The sequence below is a fragment of the Sinocyclocheilus rhinocerous genome, unplaced genomic scaffold (assembly GCF_001515625.1).
Source record: "Sinocyclocheilus rhinocerous isolate Xijiao unplaced genomic scaffold, SAMN03320098_v1.1 scaffold3306, whole genome shotgun sequence".
Lineage (NCBI taxonomy): Eukaryota > Metazoa > Chordata > Actinopteri > Cypriniformes > Cyprinidae > Sinocyclocheilus > Sinocyclocheilus rhinocerous.
Genome location: NW_015640049.1, coordinates 202150 through 216422, shown reverse-complemented (window position 1 = coordinate 216422; position 14273 = coordinate 202150). Strand labels below are relative to the sequence as shown.

Sequence of the window (14273 nt, the reverse complement as noted above, 5' to 3'; positions counted from 1 at the left end):
ATATATATATATATATATATATTATATTTTATTTATATATTAATTTACATTTATATTTTTATTAAATTTTATTATTATATTTGAAGTCATTTGCTGAATACGTCAATGATAAATTAATGCAACCCAATAACTGCAACCCAATTTATTATTCATATTATTTGTGCACGATATGCCAAATTATGATTCGCTTTCAATTATTTTATTTTGAAGCAAAAGCTTCAGTTTTTAAAAGGATGGATTAGTTCAGAATGGATTATTATATTAATATTATTATATAATAATATAGTATTATACTAATATTAACATATTAGTTATTGCAAACTCTGAATTATGATTTAATTCTAATAATAAATAATTTAATAATTTGTCAAATAATTATAATAATGTAATTTTTAATGCTACACTAAAAATAAAAATTTTTTTAGAAACTATTTTCACTCAAAAATCACTAGTAAGCAAATAATTACAAAGAAACAACAAGTAACACATTGAATGAAATGTGAAATTCTGATGTAGAAAGTCTAAAACAGTATTGTATTGCAAAATGTACTCGAATAATATTTGTTTTATTTATAACTTTGAAAAAATTACTTTTACATGTAGACACCGAGTTGCTCACTCTGGTGAAACAATTTTGTATATTAAGAGTTTTATTTCTTTGTCCCAATACCAGCGTCCTGTCTTAATACAAACTCAAATGTATGTGCTTATTAGCCTGTGAACTGGGATGCAGCCTGACTCTTGTGACCAGGTCAAAGGTCAAGAGTTTAGCAGTTCAAACACCAGCCCCCTCCCCCCCTCACGTCACCACGTCTCCTCCAATCAGAGCGAGCGAGAGCTTCGTCATGCCCAATCAGAATTCAGCTCAGGCAAATCACACCATTTACCAATAGGCTGACAGGGTGGGCGGGACTCCAGTCCCTTATAAGATCTCCTCATTGGCCAAACCGCCCCAGTCTTCAGTCTGGCTCTACGGACAGAAACACCAGCCAATCAAACAGCCCCATTCCACAAAATGACGCCAAATCCGTTTCACAGGAGGCCAGGAACTCTTGGAATCGGATTAAGATTGTGATCGACTGAATGAGAATGTGGTTACGGCGACTGAACAAAGACTAAAACCGAACTACATCTCAGACTGAAGGCAAATACGGTGCTTCAGAAACAAACTGCAGTTGAATAAACCACTTAGACGAAGAATTACAAGTCAGTAATCTCATTTTGTTCTTGGTCAAAACAACATAAGACTTTATCCCAACTGCAAGTTAGTGGACTAGTTAAGACAAACATAAAGAGTTCATGCAACTGGCCGCAGGAAATAAGCACGTCAACATTGAGTGAAAAAATAAAATATGATATTGCTAATTTATATTATACAAACATGCCCCATGGTCACGGAAAATTGTGACTTCCAGCCAATAATATGCACTTTTAAGCCTTTTCTGCTAAACCCGTGTTAGTTTATGTGGGGCCTTACAAGATCTTGCTAAAATTGTAAATAATACTCAGAAATAGATTTTTTAATATATTTTCAGTTTTCAATTTAAGTCAAAGTTTTAGTATTAATTATATAAAATATAAGTTTGTGGTTCATTCTTTTGACTTTGTGTTGAAATGTGACCCGCTTTCATGAGATTCAAACAATTATTCTATAGAACGATAGAACGATAGATAGATAGATAGATAGACAGATAGACAGATAGATAGAAGTTTATAAAAAAAAATATATATACATACAGTAAAATATTATATATATATACAGTTTTCAATTTAAGCTTAAGATTTACTATTTAGAATTTTTGTGTTGTCATTTTTTAGTTTTTGTTTTTTTACTTAACTTAGTTTTTCCACAAAATACACACAAAAATAAATGTGCCACTTCATGTGTCTTTTGGAGTTGGGTCATATTTTTGATGCAATAATTCAAAGATATAAATTCACACATTACATTTTAGAGGGAAAAAACTGGCTTGAGCGTAAATTCATTGGTCAAAAGGCTGCACACATTAAACACTGATAATAAAGAGTACAAAAAATACTAGCTAAATCACAATAATTAAGTGATTTGACTAGTTTAATGCGTAAAAATGTCTCCTTTTCTGATGACTTTTCATTTATGTAATAACAATACAGTCACTCATTAACACAAGTCATTAAAACCAAACCAGATTCATTAAAACATCAAACACAAATCTGACCTCAAATCAGCAGATAAAGAACAAACCCCAGCAGCCCCTGAGGCTCAAACTGATGAAGGTTTTGTGTATTTTCTATGCACTTTTGTTTATTTCTTGCACAAATTCCTGCAGTTACTCGAACCATGATGCCAATATAAAGATGCATAAGTAGTTAAATCATTTTGGCAGTGCTCCGTGGGTAAACGGCACATTTAGGTCATGTCTTGCTGCTAAAGCTTTGTTCTCTCGTTCTCCTTTGTCTGCTTGTAATTTGGCCCTCGGGACAAAGTCTATCAGGATCGCAGTCAGAGATGATAAACCGCAGCTCCGTTCTGCTTTCAAAGCTCCCCAAACTTGGGTTTAACGATGGTCAATGTTTCTATTTCTGCCTAAATCAACCTTAATTTAAAAAAAACATCCAATCACATCATTCATTCATCCAAGGGAGACTTTTCTGATATAGTATACAGGAACTAAACTGCTTAGCTTCATTAGTAACTAAATGGGTGAATCTCACAAAACATATTCAATCAAAATAAAATGAAACAAGAATTCATATTTTACATAAAGAAAGCTAATAATGTCACAATGCAAAAATAAAATAATAAAAGGTTCATCTTTACTCAAACAAAATATATGTTTTCTCTTTTTTTCCCTTTTTCATTTTGGGGTGAAATGTGGAAAAAAAAATAATTAAAGAAAAAAAAGTACAGATACAAATGTACACACGAAATTTGTGTTTTAGTTGAAAAAAAAAACAACTGGCTTAAGTGTAAATTTATTGGTCAAAATGCAACAAGAAAGTTGTTAAACACTATTAATCAAGTTGTTTTAGTGGTAACACTTTACACAATAAGGTTTCATTTGTTAACATTAACTATATTAGTTAACATGATCAATAATTATATAGCAGTTATTAATGTTAGTTGATATTAAGTTCAAAACTTACTAATACATTATTAAAATTTAAAGTTGTATCTGTTAACATTAGTTAATGCACTGTGAATAAACATCAACATTTTTATTAACTAACATTAGATTCAAAATTCATTGTTAGTTCATGTTAATTAATGCATTAACTAATGTTAACAAATGAGACCTTATGGTAAACTGTTAATCAAAATATTAATTATATATTATATAAAATATTATTTTGTTTTTCCTTTTGATTTTGGGGGAAGATTACAGAGAAGTCTATTTTGGGGTCATTTAGATTTTATAATGTGACATTATTAATTTCCTAATTTTCTTAATGTAAAATATTATTTTTTGGTTAGTTTTTTTGATCTTGTGTTAAAAAGTGACCCGTTTTCATGAGATTCATTCAATTATTCTATAGTTACTAGACTTTTTATTTGAGAAAAATTCAACATGTCATCAACTTCCTGTCCAGATCAGATTCGTTTAGTTTTGGTTTGATCATCACTCCAGAAGCTCACGACATGTAGAATAAAATCACGCTCCAATGGGATCAGATTAATGACTAGAGCTAGGGAGACTGACGGCTACGGACTCTACCGTCAATAATCCATAAATCATACCTGGAAGCAGACGGATCTGAAAATCTAGATTCTGTAAATCAAAACAGTTGAGGCCGACCATGAAGGAAACATACAGAAAGCAAGAGAGAGAAGACAGATATCAAATGCAGTGTGGAAATGTCGCTACATCAGCACGCCTGAATTAAAGCTGAAGTGTGCCATTTCTGAGCCTCTAGAGGTACCAAGCGGAACTGCAAACACAATTTAGTGTTGCTATGCAGTTGCTAAGGTCGAGTAGTTTTTAGCATGTTCTATGCAGTTGCTAAAGCAGCCTGGACAGTTGCAAGACATTTTGGCTAGTTGCTAGGCTGTTATTATGAGGTTGCTAGGACAATCTGCTTGCTATCGTGTTCTATGCAGTTGCTAGAATGTTCTGGCTGGCTGTCATAAGCCATTGCTATGCGGCTACCAAGATGCGCTGAGTGTTTCTGTGTGTTGCTATAGGGTTCTGAATGGTTGCCAGGGTGTTGCTATGCGGTTCAAAGGGAACTGTTGGAGTTCTCGGAGCGGTAAATGTGATGCTTCTGTGCAGTTGTCAAGTTGTTTTGAGTGTGTTGTTACAGTATGTGGTTGCTATAATGTTCTGGATGGTTGCCAAGTTCTTGCTATGCAGTTACCAAGGTGTTCTGTGTGGTTTTCAGTGTGTTGCTACAGTATGTATTTGTTCAAATATTCTGGATGGTTACCAAGGTGTTGCTATGCGATTGCCAAGGTGTTTTGAGCATTTCTTTTTACAATGTTTCTACAAAAGTATGTGGCTGCTCTGGATGGTTGCTAGGGTGTTGCTATGCGGTTCTGAGGTGGCTGTTAGAATGTTCTGTGTCGTTCCTATAGTGTTGCTATAGTATTATGAGTGATTGCCAAGGTGTTTTGAGTGTTTTTTTAGCTTGTTGCTACAGTATGTTGTTGCTATAATGCTTTGAATGGTTGCTAGGGTGTTGCTATGCGGTTCTGAAGTGACTGTTAGAATGTTGACCCATTAAAACTGATGTGTTATTATTCTATAGAACCTAGATATAAACATGTCAAAGGTAACTTAACGACTAATTAACTTCAACTAACTTGCACAGCAAAGTGTTTTTGTCCCCGAAATGCTTTAAGGAAGCACAGGCGCCTCACCTCCTGCAGCAGATCCGCCTGCTCGATGGCTTTCAGGACATTCTTCTTCGACGTCTCCTGAGCCTCGCCTCCCAGCAGGAACTCGTCCAGGATAAAATACGCCTTCTCGAAGTTAAAGATGATATCCAGCTCGCAGACCTGAGTTTGAAGATCAATCACTGTTATCTGCAATCGCTTTTGTTTTTGGAAGCAACTAGTAATGTCAATGTATTTTCTGTCGCATGACTTACGCTGCCGAAGTATTTGTCGAGCAGCTCGACGTAGCGGTGGATGATCTCCAGTGTGATCAGTTCGTTATCCTGGTCCTCAATGGCACAGCAGAAATACAGACTGGCGTATCTGCAACATAAACACGTTTGTTTTAGTGCACTCTTGTGAATTCAGTCAGATTTTAATCAGTTTTTGAATCTGTTGCTCTTAGTGGTTACCAAGGTGTTGCTATGCAATTTGCCAAGGTGTTCAAGTGTGGTTTGTAGGGTGTTGCTACAGTACAGGGTGTGTGGTTGTTAAAATGTTCTGGATGGTTGCTAGGGTGTTGCTATGTGGTTGTCAAGGTGTTCTGAGTGGTTTTTAGTGTGTTGCTACAGTATGTGTTTGTTATAATATTCCAGATGGTTGCCAAGGTGTTGCTATGTGGTTGTCAAGGTGTTCTGAGTGGTTTTTAGGGTGTTGCTACAGTATGTGTTTGTTATAATATTCCAGATGGTTGCCAAGGTGTTGCTATGTGGTTGTCAAGGTGTTCTGAGTGGTTTTTAGGGTGTTGCTACAGTATGTGTTTGTTATAATATTCCAGATGGTTGCCAAGGTGTTGCTATGTGGTTGTCAAGGTGTTCTGAGTGGTTTTTAGGGTGTTGCTACAGTATGTGTTTGTTATAATATTCCAGATGGTTGCCAAGGTGTTGCTATGTGGCTGTCAAGGATTTCTGAGTGGTTTTTAGGGTGTTGCTACAGTATGTGTTTGTTATAATATTCCAGATGGTTGCCAAGGTGTTGCTACGTGGTTGTCAAGGTGTTCTGAGTGGTTTTTAGGGTGTTGCTACAGTATGTTTGTTATAATATTCCAGATGGTTGCCAAGGTGTTGCTATGTGGTTGTCAAGGATTTCTGAGTGGTTTTTAAGGTGTTGCTACAGTATGTGTTTGTTATAATATTCCAGATGGTTGCCAAGGTGTTGCTATGTGGTTGTCAAGGTGTTCTGAGTGGTTTTTAGGGTGTTGCTACAGTATGTGTTTGTTATAATATTCCAGATGGTTGCCAAGGTGTTGCTATGTGGTTGTCAAGGATTTCTGAGTGGTTTTTAAGGTGTTGCTACAGTATGTGTTTGTTATAATATTCCAGATGGTTGCCAAGGTGTTGCTATGTGGTTGTCAAGGATTTCTGAGTGGTTTTTAGGGTGTTGCTACAGTATGTTTGTTATAATATTCCAGATGGTTGCCAAGGTGTTGCTATGTGGTTGTTAAGGTCTTCTGAGTGTTTTTTAGTGTGTTGCAACAGTATGTTTGTTATAATATTCCAGATGGTTGCCAAGGTGTTGCTATGTGGTTGTCAAGGTGTTCTGAGTGGTTTTTAAGGTGTTGCTACAGTATGTGTTTGTTATAATATTCCAGATGGTTGCCAAGGTGTTGCTATGTGGTTGTTAAGGTGTTCTGAGTGTTTTTTAGTGTGTTGCAACAGTATGTGTTTGTTATAATATTCCAGATGGTTGCCAAGGCATCGCAACGCATTTTCCAAGGTGTTCTGGGTGGTTTTTAGTAGTGGTCGACAGATATATCGCCACGGTTGATATATCGGCTGATATTTGGCATTTTTCAAATATCGGCATCGGCCGATAAGTTTTTTCAGATTGAACGATGTATTTGAGGCAGGACTTTTATTTTGTCGGCACTAAAAAAGGCACAGCCTGAGCACACAGCACTCGCATTCTCCCTCTTCATCGTTTGCTGTCGCTGTTTAACAGTTCTGTCTAATACAGATAAAAGTCTGTCTAATAATCAGATAGAACTGATAAACAAAGGAATTAAAAGGCATACAAAAAAGTATTATATCGATTGCTTTTATATTATTAGTAACATAAATGCAAACATTATACTTTCTCGTTTACCGTCAGCATTCAGCATATACGTATTAAAATAATTTAAACAAATCTTTGAATGTCTAATAAACATTTAATTTCACAAACCTTGCAGACTTAGTCTAATCCAGCTGTGAGATCTTGTTAAGTGTGCATTTGTATCCTGCATGATTACATTAGTTTATTTTAGTGCATCAAGTTAAACAAAAATAAAAATAAGAAATGTTGCCTTGGCAACTAGCTAAATTTTTATATTTAATATACAGTATATGAAGTAATGCATTTTAATAATAGAAATGAGATGCACTAAAAATGCCCAAATTAAATTAACATTTCTCATACACATCAACTTAATGTACTAAAAAATAAATAATTGAAAATACAATGTCTATCAAGACAATTAGATTAGACAACTAGACTTAAACTGGCAAATAATTTTATACATTTACAAATTAAAATATGTGGTATAAAAATGGCTTTAGTATTGCTATAACTGCATATGCATACGTTAGAAACTCAGTCTGACTTTGAGATATAGATGATTAAGAGAATAGGTATTGTTTGTTGTATATATAACGCAAAATGCATTGTATACATTATGAGAGAGACCATTTCTATTTGACAGACCAGGAAAACAAAATGAAATTTCTGTGGAGAATGTCAAAAAAAAAAACAGACAGCTTTATTGATTATAACAGGAGTGATATTATTTTTGACGGAGCGCAACATGTTTCTCTGCACCTCCTGAGGAAACTGCTCTCAGATCGACTTCTAAGGAACGGTAATGTCACATATAATGATCTAGAACAAACTCAAGCGAGCTTTAGATTAAACCAAGCAAATATTTAAGGACTACAATGGTTATTTTCAGGAGAAATTAAGTCATATGCTAAAAAATGTGATTTGACATTTGTGGATTAGTCTACACTTTTCAACCTCTCCATCAAACAGCATTATTATTCTTTCCACCGCCCACCAAACCACACACTGGAGGATTGTGGGATATCATATCTATACAGGCAGGACAAATGGACAAATTTACAAAAGTCTTAATTTGTGGATTATTGTCCAATGAATCGTCTGGTTCTGTCTGATCACCCGTGTGTGTGTGTGGTTTAATAATAATAATGTATACTCTTTTTCCAGCTGACACTTCATTAATCTTCATTCTCTCAGATGGATCTCTGGCTGGCGAGAGCTGCTGAGCGAGCGGTTTTTTCTCTGCGATAATGTGCTGCTGTGATCAGCAGACGGGATGGTCGTTCATTTAGTCTTCTGAACGGTCATCTTTTACTGCATTTGTGTGTGAGACACACAGAGAATGAATTCAGCAAATTCAACTTTTGTCTGAAATTCTGCAATATGAATATGCACGTGAATATGCATATGTCAGCGAATATGCATATATAATATTGGGTTTACTTGCTACTAGCTATCAGATGTGCGACCTAGATGAAAATAAGAGTGAAAAAGGATAAAATAAAAAATTAATATATGAAAATGCAAATGGAGTGACGTCAAAATGTAAAAAAAAAAAACTGTCGCTGTTTAACAGTTCTGTCTAATACAGATAAAAGTCTGTCTAATAATCAGATAGAACTGATAAACAAAGGAATTAAAAGGCATACAAAAAAGTATTATATCGATTGCTTTTATATTATTAGTAACATAAATGCAAACATTATACTTTCTCGTTTACCGTCAGCATTCAGCATATACGTATTAAAATAATTTAAACAAATCTTTGAATGTCTAATAAACATTTAATTTCACAAACCTTGCAGACTTAGTCTAATCCAGCTGTGAGATCTTGTTAAGTGTGCATTTGTATCCTGCATGATTACATTAGTTTATTTTAGTGCATCAAGTTAAACAAAAATAAAAATAAGAAATGTTGCCTTGGCAACTAGCTAAATTTTTATATTTAATATACAGTATATGAAGTAATGCATTTTAATAATAGAAATGAGATGCACTAAAAATGCCCAAATTAAATTAACATTTCTCATACACATCAACTTAATGTACTAAAAAATAAATAATTGAAAATACAATGTCTATCAAGACAATTAGATTAGACAACTAGACTTAAACTGGCAAATAATTTTATACATTTACAAATTAAAATATGTGGTATAAAAATGGCTTTAGTATTGCTATAACTGCATATGCATACGTTAGAAACTCAGTCTGACTTTGAGATATAGATGATTAAGAGAATAGGTATTGTTTGTTGTATATATAACGCAAAATGCATTGTATACATTATGAGAGAGACCATTTCTATTTGACAGACCAGGAAAACAAAATGAAATTTCTGTGGAGAATGTCAAAAAAAAAAACAGACAGCTTTATTGATTATAACAGGAGTGATATTATTTTTGACGGAGCGCAACATGTTTCTCTGCACCTCCTGAGGAAACTGCTCTCAGATCGACTTCTAAGGAACGGTAATGTCACATATAATGATCTAGAACAAACTCAAGCGAGCTTTAGATTAAACCAAGCAAATATTTAAGGACTACAATGGTTATTTTCAGGAGAAATTAAGTCATATGCTAAAAAATGTGATTTGACATTTGTGGATTAGTCTACACTTTTCAACCTCTCCATCAAACAGCATTATTATTCTTTCCACCGCCCACCAAACCACACACTGGAGGATTGTGGGATATCATATCTATACAGGCAGGACAAATGGACAAATTTACAAAAGTCTTAATTTGTGGATTATTGTCCAATGAATCGTCTGGTTCTGTCTGATCACCCGTGTGTGTGTGTGGTTTAATAATAATAATGTATACTCTTTTTCCAGCTGACACTTCATTAATCTTCATTCTCTCAGATGGATCTCTGGCTGGCGAGAGCTGCTGAGCGAGCGGTTTTTTCTCTGCGATAATGTGCTGCTGTGATCAGCAGACGGGATGGTCGTTCATTTAGTCTTCTGAACGGTCATCTTTTACTGCATTTGTGTGTGAGACACACAGAGAATGAATTCAGCAAATTCAACTTTTGTCTGAAATTCTGCAATATGAATATGCACGTGAATATGCATATGTCAGCGAATATGCATATATAATATTGGGTTTACTTGCTACTAGCTATCAGATGTGCGGCCTAGATGAAAATAAGAGTGAAAAAGGATAAAATAAAAAATTAATATATGAAAATGCAAATGGAGTGACGTCAAAATGTAAAAAAAAAAAATATATATATATATATATATATTATATATGCAAATGCAGTGATTAAAATTAATGGAGTGATTTAAAATATGCCAATGGAGAGAACAAATAATAAAATAAAAATATGCAAACAAGGAATAACAATAAAATTTACAATAACATGAAAATATACAAATGAAGTGATTGTAACAAAATTAAATATTCAAACAGAGTGAACAAGCAATAAGATACAATAAAAATGCAAATGGACTGAATGGAATCAAATTTAAAAATTGCAAATAAACGAGTAATAAAATAAAATACAAAAATATGCAAAGGGTGTAAATGTTATCAAATAAAATAAACATATTCAAACTGAGTGAACAAGTAATAAAATACAATAAAAAAAGCAAATGGAATGAATGTAATCAAATGTGACTAAAATTAAAGCCAATGGAGAGAAAAAGCAATGAAATGCAACAAAAAAAATATGCAAATGAAGTTAACAAGTAATAACAATAAATTTTAAAAATTCAAATGGAGTGCATGCAATAAAACACAATAAAAATATGAAAACACAAATAGAGTGAAAGTGTAATAAAATTATGCAACTTGGGTGACTAAAATAAAAATACTGTATACAAATGGAGCTAGCAAGCAATAAAATAAAAATTTGCAAATGGATTTAACAAGTAATAGCTTAGCACATTACTTGCTACTAAGTGCCTCAAAAGTTTTGATTCTTTCAAAGAGATGACGCCACAATCCTCATAAATGTTTATCAAAACTAGTGTACATCCTCACTAGCCATCACTGGTAACATGCAACCAACTTTGTTTCCACACAAACTAATATATAAACCTGTACACACTGACGGTCAGAAATTGCATAAAGCAGCCAGGATGGAAAATGTGCTTTGGTAATATTGTACAATATGCATCAGAATAAGGCGTTTCATCCAAACACACACACATGTCCTCCTCACTGCTGCTTTGCAATGCTAATGTTCTGCTTGAACAGAGCTGCCAGAGACAGACTGTAAGGCTGTTAAGAGCGAGCGGCCGGGGTCAGAGGTCAGACGAGGCGAGCTGTGAGGGAATCAATCTGGAACAGAACCAAAGCCTGAAGAACCAGAGGAACTGCTGCAGACGCAAGGTCACGTTCATTATTACAGCCCACAGTCTGTTCATCCGTCTAGACTCTCTTTCTGCTGCACTTTCAGTTTAGTGTGTTTTATTGGCATTACATCTGTACTGAAGTGTCTGCAGCCTCAATAAAATAGTGCAAAATGGGTCATTTATAAGAAAACAAAAATAAAAAAAATACAAATAGAGTGCAAAAGTAGTAAAATAGAATTAAATTAAATAATATGCAAATGGGTGAATAACCAATAAAAGAAAAAAATGCTAATCAAGTGAACAAAAAAAATATATATGCAAATGGAGTGAATGTAATAAAATCAAATTAAATAAAAAAATATGCAAATGAGGAACTGAATACAACAAGATAAATTAAATTGTGCAAATGAAGAGCATAAGTAATCAAATAAAAAAATATGCAAATTAAATGAAAGTAATACAGTAAAATAAAGAAAAATACGAAAGTGAATAAGTAGCAAAAAATAAGATAACTTAAAATAAAAATATGCAAATGGAGTGAATGTTATAAAATAAAAAATAACATGCAAATGGAGTGCATAAGTAAAAAATAAAAATATGCAAATAAATGAAAATAACATAAAATGTGCAAACTGAATGAATAATGCAAATGGAGTAAATGTAATAAATTAAAATACAATACAAATATGCAAATTGAGTGAACAAGTAACAAAATGTAATAAATATGAAAATGGGTGCATAAAAATATGCAAATGGAGTAAATGTAATTCAACTAAATTAAAATAGCAAATAGAGTAAATAATTAACAAAAAATGTATTTACTTAAAATATTAAATAAAAGTGCAAAAGAGTTTGTTTATTCTGTTTAATAAATTCATAATGACTGATATACAGTAAAATAAAGAAAAATACGAAAGTGAATAAGTAGCAAAAAATAAGATAACTTAAAATAAAAATATGCAAATGGAGTGAATGTTATAAAATAAAAAATAACATGCAAATGGAGTGCATAAGTAAAAAATAAAAATATGCAAATAAATGAAAATAACATAAAATGTGCAAACTGAATGAATAATGCAAATGGAGTAAATGTAATAAATTAAAATACAATACAAATATGCAAATCGAGTGAACAAGTAACAAAAAAGAAAATAAATGAAATGTAATAAATATGAAAATGGGTGCATAAAAATATGCAAATGGATTAAATGTAATTCAACTAAATTAAAATAGCAAATAGAGTAAATAATTAACAAAAAATGTATTTACTTAAAATATTAAATAAAAGTGCAAAAGTTTGTTTATTCTGTTTAATAAATTCATAATGACTGATTAACAAGTGCTGAATCATTCCAAAAATTGCATGCGTGTTTATCTGTATATACAGGGACAATCTCTACTGTAAAACTGATGCTTTTTCAACTCTAAAAAAGCTAAACGTTTTCTTTTAAGTAGCAGCCTTTGGGTTTGTGTTGACCTGTATTCTTTATCACTCAATTGTGCAAAAACAACACAAAGGCAGTCTGTGGTGTGTGATTGTGTATTCCTGCTTTCACTCGGACCCTGCAGTGTTCAGGAGAATCATGACTCGACTCCTTATGAAATAAAGAAGAGAACAAAGCGAATGAGAGGACAGACGCCCTTCAGCAAGCGCGCCGCATACTTTACATTCACTCATCATTCTCCATACAAATAATAACGGCACGCTAACAATCAGCTCCCGCTGCTCATTTCAGCTGCACCATAAAACACAATAACAACATCACACAGTGCTAAATCAATTATGCCAATGTTCAGATTTGTATTCCGCTCGTTCTCAGAAGCTGACACACACACACACACACACACAATAATGTCATGAAACACTAAACTATTAAAGATTAGTTTATGCATTGACCTGCAACATCATAACAACCACCCAGAATACTGAATACTGATTGAAAAAAAATGCATTTCATACAAATCCAAACAGTCATGTTTAACATCAACTCAAAAGCCATAGCATTGAAGCTGCATACGTATGTATATTGTATGTATACTTTCACACTTTATTTGCTCCTATTTTAGAACAATTGACGATTATCTAGTCAAAATAACAAAATGTGTATTACAGTGATGATTAAAAAGAACTGAAATCGGCTGCAAACTGTGTTTCTGTCGGCTGAATGAACATATCAGTGTTTTCTCACGTCACTATAGCTTTAAATATGAAACTTCGATGGCTAATGAACGCATAAATGAGACTAGCTGGACATAAACGAATGCAAATAGATGGTAACACTTGCAACATCAAATATTTGGGTCTGACTTGCGTGTGTTTCTGTCACTTTGGTTTAACCGCTTGAGGTGCTGCTAATGTTCGCATCCTTTCAGCCTCACGGTAAACATTCTGCTGCTGTTTCTCTATAATGCAGCATCTAGTCCACAAATTAACTACTTAAAGGAGTAGTTCACTTCCAGAATGAAAAATGTCCTGATCATTTACTCTCCCCCGTGTACTCCAAGATGTTCATGTCTTTCTGTTAACTAGGGCTGTCAAAACAGCTGAAAAACTAAATTCGAATTTTGTACTTAAATATTATCAAAACTCGAATTATATCCGAATGCATAATTTCAGTTAGGGTGAAGAAAAGCTTTTGGCTTCTCTCCTGAGGCCACAAGAGGGCGCATCATTCAAAAAGTGCATAATGTTTAAAATAATGTTTATAAACCAATTATAATCAAGTTGCTTAAACAACTATAAACAAAACAGCATCATGTATGTATGCATAGTTTAATACAAAGGGCGGAAAGCCAATCACACAGAGTACATTTTTCATTTAAAAACATGAGATGCAGTGGGATGGGGGGGAAAAAAACCATAAAGTCTCTATATATGTTTTTTTCAAAGTTGAACTTGCATTAATTTTACATGGCTTTCTAAACATGCGGCTCTTTTGTGAATGGCTTGGTTTCGGTTTTGATGTAAACAAGATCTTCTCTGCATTGATGTTCTCTTTTTCCGCTATATTTTTAATGAACAACGCAGCAGCGCCGCATCTAGTGGCTTCAAATGGATAGACTAACAAAAACATTATAATGCAA

The 14273-nt window shown here is 33.4% G+C and overlaps 1 protein-coding gene across 5 annotated transcripts in view; it reads right to left on the bottom strand.

Moving 5' to 3' along the window:
• LOC107752427 (AP-1 complex subunit sigma-2-like) overlaps positions 1–14273 on the bottom strand; it is a 35196-nt gene that overhangs the window by 16183 nt on the left and 4740 nt on the right. For 3 of the 5 annotated variants that reach the window (XR_001641353.1, XM_016568384.1, XM_016568387.1), the window contains exons 3-4: positions 5068–5176; positions 4838–4975 (exon numbers count right to left, since the gene is read on the bottom strand). Coding sequence is in view for 4 of the 5 variants with exons in the window: in XM_016568384.1 (XP_016423870.1) it covers positions 4838–4975; positions 5068–5176 (247 nt within the window). In the remaining variant the exon portion in view is untranslated. Of the gene's footprint in view, positions 1–569; positions 971–3718; positions 3750–4837; positions 4976–5067; positions 5177–14273 lie in introns of those variants that run through there. The other 2 variants (XM_016568383.1, XM_016568386.1) reach the window with 2 other exon arrangements.